General features: G+C 37.9%; 1 protein-coding gene across 4 annotated transcripts in view; it reads left to right on the top strand.

Annotated features, from left to right (window-relative positions):
* Positions 1-3,286, top strand: part of LAMA4 (laminin subunit alpha 4) — a 153,696-nt gene extending 150,410 nt beyond the window's left edge. For all 4 annotated transcript variants that reach the window (XM_071218633.1, XM_004455854.5, XM_058307300.2 and 1 more), the window contains one exon: positions 2,835-3,286. In XM_071218633.1, the coding sequence (XP_071074734.1) occupies positions 2,835-2,980 (146 nt within the window). In that variant the 3' untranslated portion in view covers positions 2,981-3,286. The remainder of the gene's footprint in view (positions 1-2,834) is intronic.
* The last annotated feature ends 11,822 nt before the right edge of the window (positions 3,287-15,108 follow it).

The raw sequence follows: 15,108 nt of genomic DNA, 5'->3' as shown, positions 1-15,108 counted from the left end.
ATAGTAACTCAGTGACTAATGAAATATTCTAGCCCCTTAAAATCAACCCTTCCTCTCCTTTACATCCATCAGCCACTCCAATCCCCATCCCCCAGGCCTCTTCCCCTGCTGCCTGGCTTCAGTTCTAGAAGGGGTTCTGGCATTTATGCCAAAGATCTATTCTTTTATTTCTGTATACTGTTTCCTTCCTAGAATTCATAACACAGTTTCAAGTATTTGAAAGGTTCCCAAAGGCCTATTGGACCAAATTCAGAATGGCATGCCAGGTCCTTAATTGCCTGGCCCCTCCTTGTCCTTGCCTCTTGGATCTTCCCACACCTTCTGAGCCTTGCAATGTTCATCAATGTTCTTTTGCTCCAGGGCTTAACACAATTGCACAGGATCTCAATTTTGGGGGAAATGTTGTTCTTCCTTTCCTTCCCCAGTATCTTTTCATGAACCTATGTCTCCATCTCCTGCTCCCCCAATATAACTCCTTATTGACCTTCAGACTGGGCTCAGGCTTTCATTTGCACACACATACTCTACACACCCAACCCCCTCAACCTCAAATGTCTGTGCAGATCACTGTTGTAGCACTTTTCCAGAATATTGCTGAAGCTAAGTAGTACATACCTTGCTAGCAGGGAGCATGATGACTTCATTCGACATACAACACACTTTTATTGAGTGTCTAATAAGCACTGTGCTACATACCAGGAGATGGACAAAACAAGCATGGCCCTCCCTCATAGAAGTTATAGTGTTTGTTCTTTACTTTGTACCCAAAGTGCTAACAACACCAGTCAATCAAAAATTTGACTCTTTGATTTTTGTTTGCCTTTATGGTCTCTTTCCAGTATCGTGTACTGCCATCATCCCTCACTACAGGAGTTGCTAAACTCCACAGACTAGGTGTGCAAGATGTACCTGAAGCCAAGTTCAGGCTGCCCAAGAAACAGAGTGAACAGCAAAATTTAATGAGCCAACAAACAGGAACTAGCAGGACAGGGGGCCTAACCACCAGCTCCACTGCATCACGGCAGGTTTTAATTCCACCTAAGAATCACGGCAGCAAGCCTAGAACAAAAGCAATTATAATTTAAGCTGAATGTAATTAATTATATCATTTCAAGCTGTTCAAGATTAATCCCGCTAAAATCACAACAGAAACCAGGCATAAGAAGGATACCTGAAACTGCACATAAATAAAACCCCAATATATATACTCTTGGACTCCTAACCAGTTCTCGAAATGGAACCCTGTTGATTCTTTATTTCTATCAATCAAAAGTTAATGCATTAAAATTCATAGAACTGTACACCAAAAAGCTGACTTTACTGTATAATTTTTAAATTAAAGAATTATTTTAAAGTTAATGTAGCCCCCACATACATGGATCTCTGACCATTCATTACTCTACTGAAAATCCTGGATTATTTTGTACACAGTCAAGCTTTCAACGTGGGGAACATTCACTCTCACAACCATGTATTGATTTTATTAATCAATTACCTAGGGTTTTAGGGTACTTTACTGTTACTATCTACATTTAATTGTGTAGCAAATTATACAGGCAGTAATTATTATATGAATTATTTCCTCCAGCTGACTTCCCCCATGAACCCAGGTGGTAAGGTTGGGCAGAATCTAAACTCATGTTTCAAAATTAGTCTCCAAAATGAGCAGCAGAGTTAGATGTTTCTATCCTTTGTAATCTTTCCTGTGCACTCATTTTTTTCTTCTTACAATGAATTACACTAAGCAGACTTCAACAATAGAGAGAGTACTACTGACCTATACACAAATAAAGGAAATTGAGCTCAGGCCTTTTCCAAATCTATACCTTTATAATTATTCAAAATATGAAATGCTATTTCCATGATTTATTTTCAGTAAAAAGTTTCTGCATATTCTTAATCTATATTCCTTAGAAAACTTATTAGAGCTGCTTGATGATGTTTAATTAGCTGTCCTGTTTAATGTTCCTTCCTGAGTCACTAATTTCTAAATGTTTTCCATCTTTTATCTGCTACTGCTCACATAGCTGTTTGTACATAATAAGCTCTGACTAAATGGACTTTAATTTCATGATATTTCTAAACTCTCTAAATTGCTTTAAATTATATTGCTTCTACCATCTCAACACATTTAATTGTGTCTGTACAATTAATAAGCATGAGGCTTTTTCCTAGATCTCTAATTAAGATAAGGAGAGAAAATCCCCTGGCATAGCACAGGGCACCTGTATCTATACAAAGACCAGCTATAATAGCTGTCATTATCCTATTTATAGTTCTTAAACCCTTAGCTGAAAAAAATATATAATTTCGCTTATTTGAATTCATTATTTTCTCATTATATTTTATGAGCTTGGCAAAAATGTGGAGGCTGAAGGGTGAAGGGTAATGATACAAATTAAACTGAAACATTAACAAAGTCCAAAAATAGTGTGGAAGCTAAAATTTCTTTTCCCTTTCTCAGCAATACACACAAAATAAGTTAGTCCCCGGTAAAATTAACCCTAAAAAGCATAGGTAGATCATGAAAATTCACTGTTGAGGCTCTCCGTGTAAGTGGTAAATTTCAGCCTTGAAAGACAGATGAACTATACACAGAAATGTAATCATGGAAAACATGGCAAAACATTAAATGACCACATGACCATAATACTTCAAAAGCAGATAATGTTCCTAAGAAATGAGTAGATTATAGCACTATTCCAATTTTGACATATAAATCATCTTGATGATGTGAGCGATTATGACTATTATGACTAGTTTTACAGTGAGGTAATATTTGGGCTTAGAATGCCTCAACCACAATGTTTGTTTCCATTCCTTTCTCTTTTCAGAGTCTCTACTGACACCACGCTTGGCCCCTGGCAAACCCTTCACAGGCTGCATCCGTCACTTTGTGATTGACGGGCGCCCAGTGAGCTTCAACAAAGCAGCCCTGGTCAGTGGTGCTGTGAGCATCAACTCCTGTCCCGCAGCCTGATACAGCAGAGCACAGCTGCCCAAGTACGAAGTTCTTTAGAGCACTGAAATAAGCACAGAGCCAGCCAGGAGGAACAGCAGCTCTTCCTCCTGGTGGGCGCTACCAACTAGTTGAACATGACTTAAATGAATCATCAGGGACTGGATGTTTATTATTTCTCACTTGGATTCTTGCCTTAGATCCAAATGTCTGCAATGGACAACAACAGAAGGAGTGTTAAACTTACTTGTATTGCAAGTGCACTTACTTCCTGCTGGTGAAATATACTGTTCCTGTTTCTAATAAAATAGAAGGATTTTAAATAAACATTGGCACACATTTTTTAAATTGTGACTATATTCTCAGATTTTCCTTTCACAGAAGATTATTTCCAATCTATTTCTTTATCACTAAAAGATTTGCTATTTTGCATAAAAACTAAAATTAGATGATAGATTAGCCTTTGGTACTTTTTTTGGTCTATCAGTACAGCAAGAATATTTCAGGTTTGGGGCAGTTTTCAAGGTTTAATAAAGTCAATTTCCAACAAAGTATTAGAAAAGGTAGTATAATTTAATTTTTTCTACATAAGACAAAAGGAATTAGGTTATGTTTTTTCCTTCCTTGTTTATTTCTTTAAAAGAAAAACAAAATTGTGTAAAGAGAGGCTACTGCAGATTATTATTGTGTGTTCCATAGACATTATCAAGGACATTATAGCAAAGGGAGTGGGACAAAATCATAAATTCAACTTAAAGGCATAAAAATCCTTCTACGAAAAGGTTTTTCCATCCAAATAACTGCAATACAACTAGTCTTATTTCCAAAATTTTATAATCTTTTCTCAAAGTATAATAAAGTCTAGAAAAAGAAAAATTGGCTTGAATACCTGGTAGAATAGTAAAAGATAGAAACTGAAATAAAAGAAGTGTACATGAAAAGACAGTCAACACTGAAGACAATTAGAGAAAATAGGCCCTGACCCTCAGCAAGATTGAGAATAGGTAAAAGGAATAACTTTGGGGGTTGGAGTGTATAAAATATTTCAAAGAATTACCAAAGATAGTAAAAGAATTTTTTACCTTTTAAAAAAAAAAGCATACTACTTATATTCCCCTGCTACCCTCCAATCTTAGGTATATAAATTATAGTAATAATAATAGTGAAGATGTTAATGAAAATTGCTGTTTATAGAGAACTTGCTAAGGGCCAGCTACCATGAAACATTCTATGTCACTTACTATGATGTTAATCCTAATGAGCGAGGATTTACAGATGAGAAACCTGAGACTTGGAAAAGTGAGATAACTTGTGGGCTATCACTCAGCTTGACTGAGGAGCTAGAATTCAAAACAAGATGGACTGCCTCCAGGGGCAGCATGATTGTACCATGCTTTCCTGCCTTCAAAAGGCTGTCTGCCTTGGAGCAGACTGTTAGCTGGTCTCTATAGTAGGAACCATAAACTCAAATGCCTGGGGTCAGAGAAGTGCCATAAAGGAGTGAAGTTTGGGTCTGACTGAGAAAATCAAGAGGGTGCTTGCACTGGTTCATGTAAAAGAGGAGTGGCTACTCAGCTCAGTCAACTGTCATCATGAAAGAACACAAGTCCTGCAGGGCCAGAATTTTCAGATGAGACTGGAGTGTAAAATTTGGGGATTTGAAATTGCCTGATTTTTTAGCTGGTAGCTAAATTAAAACAGCAACCAAAAAGGAAAAATACTGTATAGGCCAAACAATACTGAGAGACATATGTGATTTGGGGCCTAAAGTCACAGAATCCAAGAGTCTGGGCCTTAACTGGTAAAGATTGAACCAGGACTCAAAGTGCAATAAACCTTCACAATATCTTCTCCACCAGACCCAAGCTAGTAGAAGTGCCTCTGAGCAGTCTACCATTTTCTTTTCCAGAAGACGTACCTGAGGCATCGGAGAAGGTCACTCTTTCCCTTCATCCTCAGCAGTAGCACAAAGTAGACTACACCAGCACAATGCAGACCCTGTCTGGACCTCCAGCAGTCCCACCCTGTGTGTACAGACTCACACTATGCTGTCACAGGAAAGCCATACAAATTGGTCTAATTTCCCCACAATCTACAAGCCTACTTCTTCACAGAGTACTTCAGGTTACTATGTACAGCACATACACTCTCAACAAATGAAAATCTGGTAGCCCATATACTTCTTTTATTGTTTTGTTTTTTTAAATTTATTGAAATATATCACTCATACATAAACATACATAAACAGTAAGTGTGTAATAATTGTGAACTTCCCATATACTTTTTTTTTTTTTAAGATTTATTTATTTAATTGCCCCCCTCCCCGGTTGTCTGTTCTCTGTCTATTTGCTGCGTCTTGTTTCTTTGTCCGCTTCTGTTGTCGTCAGCGGCATGGGAAGTGTGGGAGACGCCATTCCTGGGTAGGCTGCACTTTTCTTTCGCACTGGGCGGCTCTCGGTCCAGGGTGCACTCCTTGCATGTGGGGCTCCCCTACGCGGGGGACACCCCTGAGTGTCACGGCACTCCTTGCGCACATCAGCACTGCGCATGGGCCAGCTCCACACGGGTCAAGGCGGCCGGGGTTTGAACCGCGGACCTCCCATGTGGTAGACAGATGCCCTAACCACTGGGCCAAGTCCGTTTCCCCCCATATACTTCTTAACCATCAATGACCTTCTGAAACTTTGAATTTGCTATTAGTAAGGACCTGATTCAGTTCTTAGATGGAACCCATCCTCCCAAATGTGTCTAGGTAGGAAGAAAGAGCTAGGATTTTTTCTCTTTTAGGTATGCACAATTTATCTAGACTTCATATGGAGAAATATGGATTGGATGCTTACTTAGTTTGCTAGATCTTCAATAACATCTTAACAAAAACTGGATGGCTTAAAACAACAGAAATGTATCGTCTCACAGTTCTGAAAGCTAGAAGTCCAAAATCAAAGAGTCAACAAGTCCATGCTTCCTCTGAAGTCTGCAGAGAAGAATTTCTCCATGCTCTCTCCTGGCTTCTGGCAGGGGCTTGCCAGTTATCCATGGCATTCGTGGTCTCAGTCATCACATGGCATTCTCTCCTCTATCTGATTGTGTCCAAATTTCCTTTTCTTAGGAGAACACCAGTCATAGCTTGGGTCATTGGATTAATGGCCCTCCTTACTCTAATATGACCTCATACTATCTGGCCTAATTCCAGCTACTAGAACTCTACTTCCAAATAGGGTCACATTTTGAAGTACTGGGGATTAGAGCTTCAACATATCTTTTTGGGGAACACATTTCAATCTATAACAACCATAGCAATCTTGATCAGTTGTTGTACATGGTCACTGCCAGTCTGGAGCCCCTTCAGAATGAAGAGGCCCTTCCATACTGCTGGTTGAAGGAGCTGCCCTCTTCCAACATGTGCCCCACCTCCTTCCTACCTTCATGGCCACAGATGGTTAGACAGGGAAAGCATTATCCCATAGATTCCCAGTGAAAGAATATCCCATTGCCTGGTATGAAAAGATGAGCTTGAACAATTAGATATTTTCTCTTGAAAATATGAATGGGAAACAGGGAAAGAATCAGAAATTTAGCAGTTTAGGCTGAAGTCAAAAGGATCCTGTAGTATCTGGAAATATGGTTTTTAGTACTTAGCACACATATTTAAAGATACATTTAAAGAAAGAAAAGGGGGGAAAACCTTGGTATTTTCCATTCTGTAGGCCAAGAAAATATAACCACCCACCCTTTGTCCCAGAGTAAGCATTACCTCAGTTCTCAGCTCAATTAGTTTATAGCAAGGGTCTCAAAAGGCAGTGGGATATATTTTTTCTCTGTACCACCACCCCCATTTCCTTGAATGAAACATGGTAGTATAAGGTGTCAGTAGGACTGTTCCTTTTCCCCTCAATTAGTGACTAAAACCTTTAACTGGGACCATAAAGCAGCAAATCCACCACCTTTTAAGTTCACCAAAGTTTGAGCTGTGGAGTCAATCCTTTCCTCCTTGGGACATGGATGATTAACTAGCTGATGTCAACCAGTGCTGTCACACAACAGTGCCTACCCACCCACCCCCAGCATGCTTGTTGGGAAAGCAACTAAAGGAGGCACTGTCCAGTACCTAAGGTCCACAAATTTTGTGTTGTTCACTGATATATTCCTAAAGCCTAATACAGTACCTGGCTCATAAGTAAAGGTTCAATAAATATTTGTTGAATGAATTTGGGGGAAGCACAGTATTCGTAAAGGTTACCCCCTCACCTCAATTCCCTGTAAGGACTCCACTGCTTTCTTTTCCTAAAACTGAGGAAGAGATGTGTCCCAAGACAATCACCTGCAAAGTTCTTAGGAGTCTGAGGGAAGGGTAAACTGACATTTATTTCTCCAAGTAGTTTTGACTTGCCTAAGGGGGTGAAAATACTGTGGAAAGATGGCACAGCCCCTTAGACAGAAAATAAGCTGCTTTCAAGGCTACCATAGATAAGGTTACTCTGTTTATAAATTTCACAACACCAAAGGACACTATTCACAGAGGCAACACTGCACAAGGGAGGACGGGGAAGGCAGAGGGTAGAAGAAATTGAGGGATGAAAGCCTAATGTGATTTGCCAAGCATGGGACAGAGAGGAGCACATATAAATATAAGAGAAGTGCAACATGACACAACAAGCCAGAAGACAGAATTGAAGCACTCAAGAAACATGCAAACCTTAGCGATGGTGACAGCTCAGAATCTCGAGTCCTTTGCCAGGCCAGTCAGATCATAAGTTTACAAACAGTATGTTAAATCAGCAACTTCAACAAAGCTTATGGTTACCATATGATCATATCTAAAGGGTGCTGATTAATTAACTGATGTCAATCTGGAAGAAAGTTATGATAGCATGATACCACAGGGTTGCCCAAAGACCTCACAGGGAGTTCATACCTAGAAATGTAATGTGGGAAAGCAGTTATTCAAGGTGATGTGGGCTATGGGTGGGATGCTCTTTGTCTCTTTGGAGATAACCTTAACCTAGGCTGTCTGTCCTGACTTGTGGGTGTGGGATGATGAGAGGCTGCAGTCCTGCCCTTGGTGACCATGGCAACGACTCCAGTCTCAGGAAACAGTTTATCAATGCAAACTCTATAAACTTTAAATATTCAGGGGAAATGCAAGCCAAATGTGCTAAAAGCTTATCTAGAATGTATGAAGTCCATGCTAAAAGCTTACCTAGGATGTGGAAGATATATGCTAGTTCAAGCCTATTGAGAACTGAAACAAAAGAACCATTTGGCCTTTCCTCTCTGTATTAAAGGGACTCAAAAATCTTGTTTGGGGCTCAGGTTTGAAACAGAAAGCTCCCGAGTCTGGCTGGCCATCAATAAACCATTTTTCCTTCTCAAAATCATTCCTGAGTCCTGGCCTTTCTATACACAAATAATTGAACCTCTCTCAAATTCTACAACATTTTTGGGGGCTCTCCCAGGATTACGAACGAAGGCCAGAGAGGGCAGCATTTTGCTGCCCCTTCCAAATCCCTGAGGAAGCCGGAAGGACTCGGGTGAACCCCCAATCTGGGCACCCGTGGATTAAATTTAATCCAGAAAAGATGTGGGCTCCACCAGAAACTTCCTGACAAAAATCAAGGGCAATGGAAGGTCTGAAGAGAAAGATTCTGGGAATGAAAAAGAACTCCGAACATGGAAGAAGGTAAGACTCCCCACGCGAGCACAGTCTGGACAACCCTAGCTTTAATTGCTAGGAGGGGGAGGCTGATCACCTCCCGAAAGAACCCTAGTAGCCCCAGAAAATTGGGGGGAAGTCGTTCTCTCTAGGTCTGGAAAAAAGGAGGAAAACTGGGGAAAAGGGGAAAGCCTGGTGTTTTAGGTTTGTCTAACTGCATGTTAGAATCTGGTACTGGTCTTACATCCACTGAAGGAGTGGAAGCTTGATTTTAATAGGAAGAGTTGTTTATAAGTTCAAGTCCTAATGTCCTGGAGAAAAAAACTGGGAAAAAGCCTGGTGTTTTATGTTTGTCTAACTGCATATTAGAATCTGGTACTGGTCTTATATCCACTGAAGAAGTGGAGGCTTGATTAAAATAGGAAGGAATGTTTATAGTTTCAAGTCCTAACGTCCTGGAAATTGGTCTGGATTTTTTTAAAAACTTGGTTACAGGAAAATGGATTGGCTTTTCTAGTGAAGCTTGGTCTGGGTGTAAAGTTAAACAGTGAAAAGGTCAGCTGGAATCTTTTGTTATGGTGCTGAATTGTGAATGAATTGTCTTTATACCAGATGTTAATGTTAAGTGTTCTCTCTAAGGTTTGTGATGGCTATGGGGACAGCCATGCTGAAAAAACATATATATAGAACTTGTGGGTCAGATTAGTGACCTTTGTGCTTCTGTCTGTGTCAGCTCAACGATGGTGTTGGAGTTGTGTGGTTATGTAAAGTGGTGGAATTTAATTGAGCTGGAACCCTCCCTTGCCATTGGCAAGGGGGTGAATTGATTATGCGGCAAAACTGGGGAGTCTGGATGTTTGCAGAATCTGGATGTTTGTGCATGCTCTGCTGCCTCATCTCTGGTCTGTCCCTTTGCCGGGGCTTGGAGGCCATCTGTGCCTGTGCCATGCACCTGGGTTTGTTGGGGTTGCCCCAGTCAGAGTGGCTGGGTCCCTGGGAGAGGTGCCGAATTTGAGTAAGTTCTGTCTGCCCATTTTAGCAGAAAGCTGGAAAGTGGGGAGTGGCTTGCCCCTTTCCAGTGAATCCACACCTTCTATTCATAAGCCACATTCCTATTTGATTGTTGTGCACCTGACTGCCTGGAAGGGGGGATGTGAAGGAGATGAAAAGCAGAATCAAAATAAATGCAGTAAAGTTCCCTCCCTAGGGGTTCTTTACTTTTCTGAATCTCTCTCCCTCTGTAAGACTGAAGAAATACTTTAAAATGTTTTAGAACTGTAAACTTGTCTGAAGAAAGGAGGCTATCACTTGAAACAATAGACCTCTAATCACTTGATAGCCTTTTCAATGGTCTGGCTGAGAACTTCAGGGTTGTGAGACTACAGAGGAAAATTTTTTAAAAAAGAATAAAATGCCACTTTGAAATCTGTTTAGCTTTTGTCAGTTGCTGGCACCTAAGAATTCACAGTAAAAAAAGTAAAAACATAGTTTAAAATGAATCTTTAAATGCCAATACTCTCTTGCTGCTGAATTAAATGCATAACTTGTAGATGAAAATTTGTTCCATTACTAAGGCAGAACTTCACAGAATTGTTACTAATAAAATTCTTGTAGCTTAATTAATAAAAGTATCCAATTCACCTTAAGGTTAAAACTTAATGAAAACTGTAAGAGTTAAGATGATTTATAGATGCATTTATATTATAAAACAGCAGAAAAATAACTGAAATTATAACTGAGTGAATTTAGCCTGAAACTATTATTGTAAGTGTAAATTCTAAACTAACCTTACCTTCATTTATGGTTACTCCAAGCCTAGCCTCACCCCTTCACATGCCTTTGCCTATGGTTATTTCATGACAGTTTCTGCCCCTATAGTCCAGGGAAAGGTGTACTTTGGGACATCCCTGTCTCCTGTCCTACTGATATTAGTAACCCTGCTTTCTCTCATGAATCCAAGTGTAAACTAAATTGCTGCCTAGTGGAATTCTTAGTCCTTAAGGTTAAACAACCACTGGAGTTTTATTATCTCCAAGAACTGGGGGGAATAAAGGAAGTCTCCTGCTTTTACTGTCAGTGTTCCTAAGAGTGGCAATTCATGAGAGAAACCAGTCTATCTCCCTGAAGCTTCAAGAATTAATCTTGTTGTTTATCTAAAATTCTGCTACATTTAAGGTAAAATATAAAGTTCTGAAACAAAAAAAGAATTGTGTTAAAACATTGGGAACATTTTGGTTACAATCCATTAGTTAAGAAAGAAAATTCTTGTGTAAAACTGCATGGTCATAGTGTAAAACTGCACAGTCATAGTGCAAATTAAGAAAAGTTTCAGGAGTCTTTGAAATGTTTTGCAGTCACACTTATTTTATAAAAAAAGTGGAAGTTTTCAGTAACTAAAGTTATGTTTTGTGTCAAACTATTCATGTCTGCCTATTTGCTCAAATTGTTGAGGTGAAATATGCAGTTATATAAGTAATACATATTTCTGGTCCCCAAATTAAGCTAAACAGTATATAAAATAATGTAAATTATAAGTAACATCAATGAGTTGTGTTTCTGTGTCTAACTCTATTTGTATCTGCTCATTTGCTCAGTGTATGTCTTCATACATCAGGATGATAATATCAAATTAACAAGTGAAAATTCCTAAAAGAGCTCTATTCAAATTGTTAAAAATTACATATGCAGTTATATGTGAATAAATATTCCTGGAGCCCAAATTAGACTAAGCAGGATGGAAAGGTCATATAGAAATCTAATTATAAGAACTACTGGGAAAGGGCCTCCTCTTTGCAAGAGCTTTGAGGGTAAGACTAGGCATGGCACATTAAACCTATCTACTAGGCTGGGGAATTAAGAATCAGTTTACCCTGTAATTTCCCAGTTTAAACCTTTTGTCAGCCATAAAATAAAATTAATTAGTGGCTCTGCTAACAAATTTCAGTAAGTGAAGAAAAGTCCATGAAAACTATGGAGAGATCTTTCCTGGATTATGATTAAAGAAATTAGGTAATTGTGTATGTATGCTTTTAAATATTATTCATTTTCATAACTTAAACAAAAAAAAAGTTTTAGCTTCCTGTAAAGAAAAAAAGAAAACATTCCTTGCATAAACTATAATGGTTTCAATTTTATTTAGCTTGAGTGTAATCTCCCATAGTTAACTTATAAACTAAATTAACATTATATGTACAAAATCTTTAGAGTAATAAAAATTGTAAGTTCACGTTAATAAAATTAAGCTAAAGAAAAAAATTGTAAATATGCTCTCTTAAATAAATAAAGTAAATTTTTCTGGCTAGTAATTGTAATTTAATAAGTTTATTTAAATATAAGGTAACTAGTCAATGTGGTTGTAGTCAATTATAAAGAGTTTGTAAAACATCTTCCAAATTGAAAATATTTAAATAGTTCTAGTTCTAGAAATCATTGTTAACTAAAAACTTAGATTAGTATTAGTGGCAAAGAATACCTTCGTAATAATAAAACCTGTCTGAAAGCCACTGCAAGGTGCATATTTAAGTAAGTAGTAATAAGTTATCTTGATTCTATTAGGAATCTTCTGTTTTCAAATTAACAATGAAATATAGTTTTTTCCCTCTATTTCTAAAGTAAAATACCTATTATCTTAATGTTAAATTATATAAGTAAACCGTCAATTAATATATGATGTGTTGCATTAAATTGTTTAAAATATATATAAAAACAAAAAATAAACTTTCACATTGTCAAACTCTTTTGTGCATTCAAACCAGGCCTTAAATACATTACAGGTTGCCTCTCCATGTGAGTTATTGGCTAGGCTGGTCACTGACCCCTCAATTAAAAATATTTGCTATATCAGCCTCTGGTTCTGCTCCTGAAGTCAATGGAAACTATGTTGCAGTTTCAAGCTCCTACAGCAGCCAATGATAACTCAATACAGCCAAGTATACAATGGATATCGCCTCCAGAGAGCACTATGCACCAGGCCAGTTGAACACTGGAAACTCTCTAGAATCAATAATGCTGCAACTTGCTCACTGTGTGAAGAACATGCTAAGTGGAGCCATGATACCAGGATACTGTAAGTAAAACTTAAACACAATTGGCATTATGGCCTGCTCCCATGGAGAAATAACATGTAAAGTATTACAAACCTGAAACTTAAAACTATTAATTACAACTCAAAATTCTTATGCATTAAGTAATACATTAATTAATACTAAAGTGTTGTACTTTTATCCTATACTAAATATATGCCTAATAATTATAACATTATCTTTTCTATTCTGGATCAGGTACAAAAGTATATTAAACATGTTAAATTCCTGGTAACTTTATTTTCTAATTAATAAACATGTCTATAAAATACAACAACAGTCTTAGCCAGGCTCAGCCAACTTACTATTCTAGTGTACTTTACTGTGTTGCAAAAATGAGGCTTGCTTGCTAATAATGGGTCACCTATTAAACAGTCAAAATTACCAAAAGTTGTACAATTAAAACTGAAATGTAAAAAAAAAAAAACTTTATTCTGTAGTTCTGATCCACACCCACAGCTAAAAACTAAGAAAATTTCCATCTTAGTGCACTAATCCTGAATGAAATCAACTGTCCAAAAGGTGCCAGTTCACCAGGAGCATCTAACAGAACATGAGTGGCAATTATTAAACAGCCTGAAATGTGTCTTCAAAACAAAGCTAAGTATCTATTGCAATTTCTCTCTGAAAATAACTTAGAGAAATATATATATATACTGTTCCCACCAGCTTTTAAAAAGGGGTGCCATCTTTATAAGCACCTAACCTTGTCTACCTCTGTAATCTAATGTCCTCTTTTAAAAGCAGGTATTTCAAAATTCTAATTGAGTTTGTTTCTTTCAGAGTGAACATCTTATTAACCACATGAAAACTTCATCCAACTTCGTACAGAATGCCAGATCCATCTTCCTCCAGTTAAAATGCAATAAGAATTTTACACCTTGTTAGACAATGATGACAGCCCATGGCCAGCAGGAAGCAGTTACAGAAAAGGGATCATCTCCCTCCAGCACCACTTTAAGATTAAAGGTGTAAACTCTTTAAGAGCAAAACAAAATTAATAGATGGATCTGGAGCCTGACTGGAAATCCACGTGAGTGCAGGTGGCCCCAGAATGACTGCAGGGGGGCCCCCCCCCCAGGATTCTGCTGTCCAGGAGGAAAACTTCTAAACTTCTAAAAGCAAAGTCCTGTATGCTACATTAAAAATTGATAAGTAAAGTAATCAATCAAAACAACAAACAGCCATCCACCTCATAGCTCCAACAATAATTATGCCAAAGCTTAGCAAGTTAAACTTTGGCATAAGGGGGGAAATGATGTGGGCTATGGGTGGGAGGCTCTTTGTCTCTTTGGAGATAACCTTAACCTAAGCTCTCTGTCCTGACTTGTGGGTGTGGGATGATGAGAGGCTGCAGTCCTGCCCTTGGTGACCATGGCAACGACTCCAGTCCCAGGAAACAGTTTATCAATGCAAACTCTATAAACTTTAAATATTCAGGGGAAATGCAAACCAAATGTGCTAAAAGCACATGTATGAAGTCCATGCTAAAAGCTTACCTAGGATGTGGAAGATACATGCTAGTTCAAGCCTATTGAGAACTAAAATAAAAGAACCATTTGGCCTTTCCTCTCTGTATAAAAGGGACTCAAAAATCTTGTTTGGGGCTCGGGCTTGAAACAAAAAGTTCCCAAGTCCAGCTGGCCATCAATAAACCATTTTTCCTTCTCAAAATCATTCCTGAGTCCTGGCCTTTCTATACACAAATAATTGAACTTCTCTCAAATTATACAACAAAGATAGAAGGCTTAGAAGATTCAAGAATTCATATTGGTAAAAAGTTATATTTCCTTAGCCTTTTAATGTCTTTAACTTTTGTAGTGATGCCCCTACTCTTATTTCTGATTTGGTAATTTTTGTCTTTTTTCCTGATAATTCTGCCTACAGGTCTATCATTGATTTTCTTTTCTTTTTCTGCCTTTTATTTCATTGACTTCTGCCCTCATCTTTATTACTTCCATCTTTCTACTTATTCTGTGTACAATTTGTTCATCTTTCCTTAAGATGGAAGCTTAGATCATTGATTTGAAACTTTGTCTAAATAATGATTTAATTACCTCTAAACACTGCTTTAGCTGCATCCCATGCAATTGGATGTGCTTTCATTTCCATTCAGTTCCAAATAATTTCTAATTTCTTCTGTGATTCTTCTTTTATTCATGTATTATTTCAAAGTACGTGAATTACTTTCCTAGTATTTAGGGATTTTTCAGCTATGTTTCTCCTAAATTCTAATTTAGTGCTATTGTGGGACATATTTGCACATTATTTATAGTTTGCATAATTTTCAATTTATTGAGACTTGTTTTATGGTCTACCATATGGTCTACCTTGTAAATTTTCCATGGGCACTTGAAAAGAAATTGTATTCTGCTGTTATTGGGTAGAGTGTTCTATGTCAACTAAATTAGATA

This window comes from Dasypus novemcinctus, chromosome 11 (genome assembly GCF_030445035.2).
Source record: "Dasypus novemcinctus isolate mDasNov1 chromosome 11, mDasNov1.1.hap2, whole genome shotgun sequence".
Taxonomy (NCBI): domain Eukaryota; kingdom Metazoa; phylum Chordata; class Mammalia; order Cingulata; family Dasypodidae; genus Dasypus; species Dasypus novemcinctus.
Note: the sequence above shows the minus strand (reverse complement) of the source record. Positions and strands in the feature narration are given on the sequence as shown.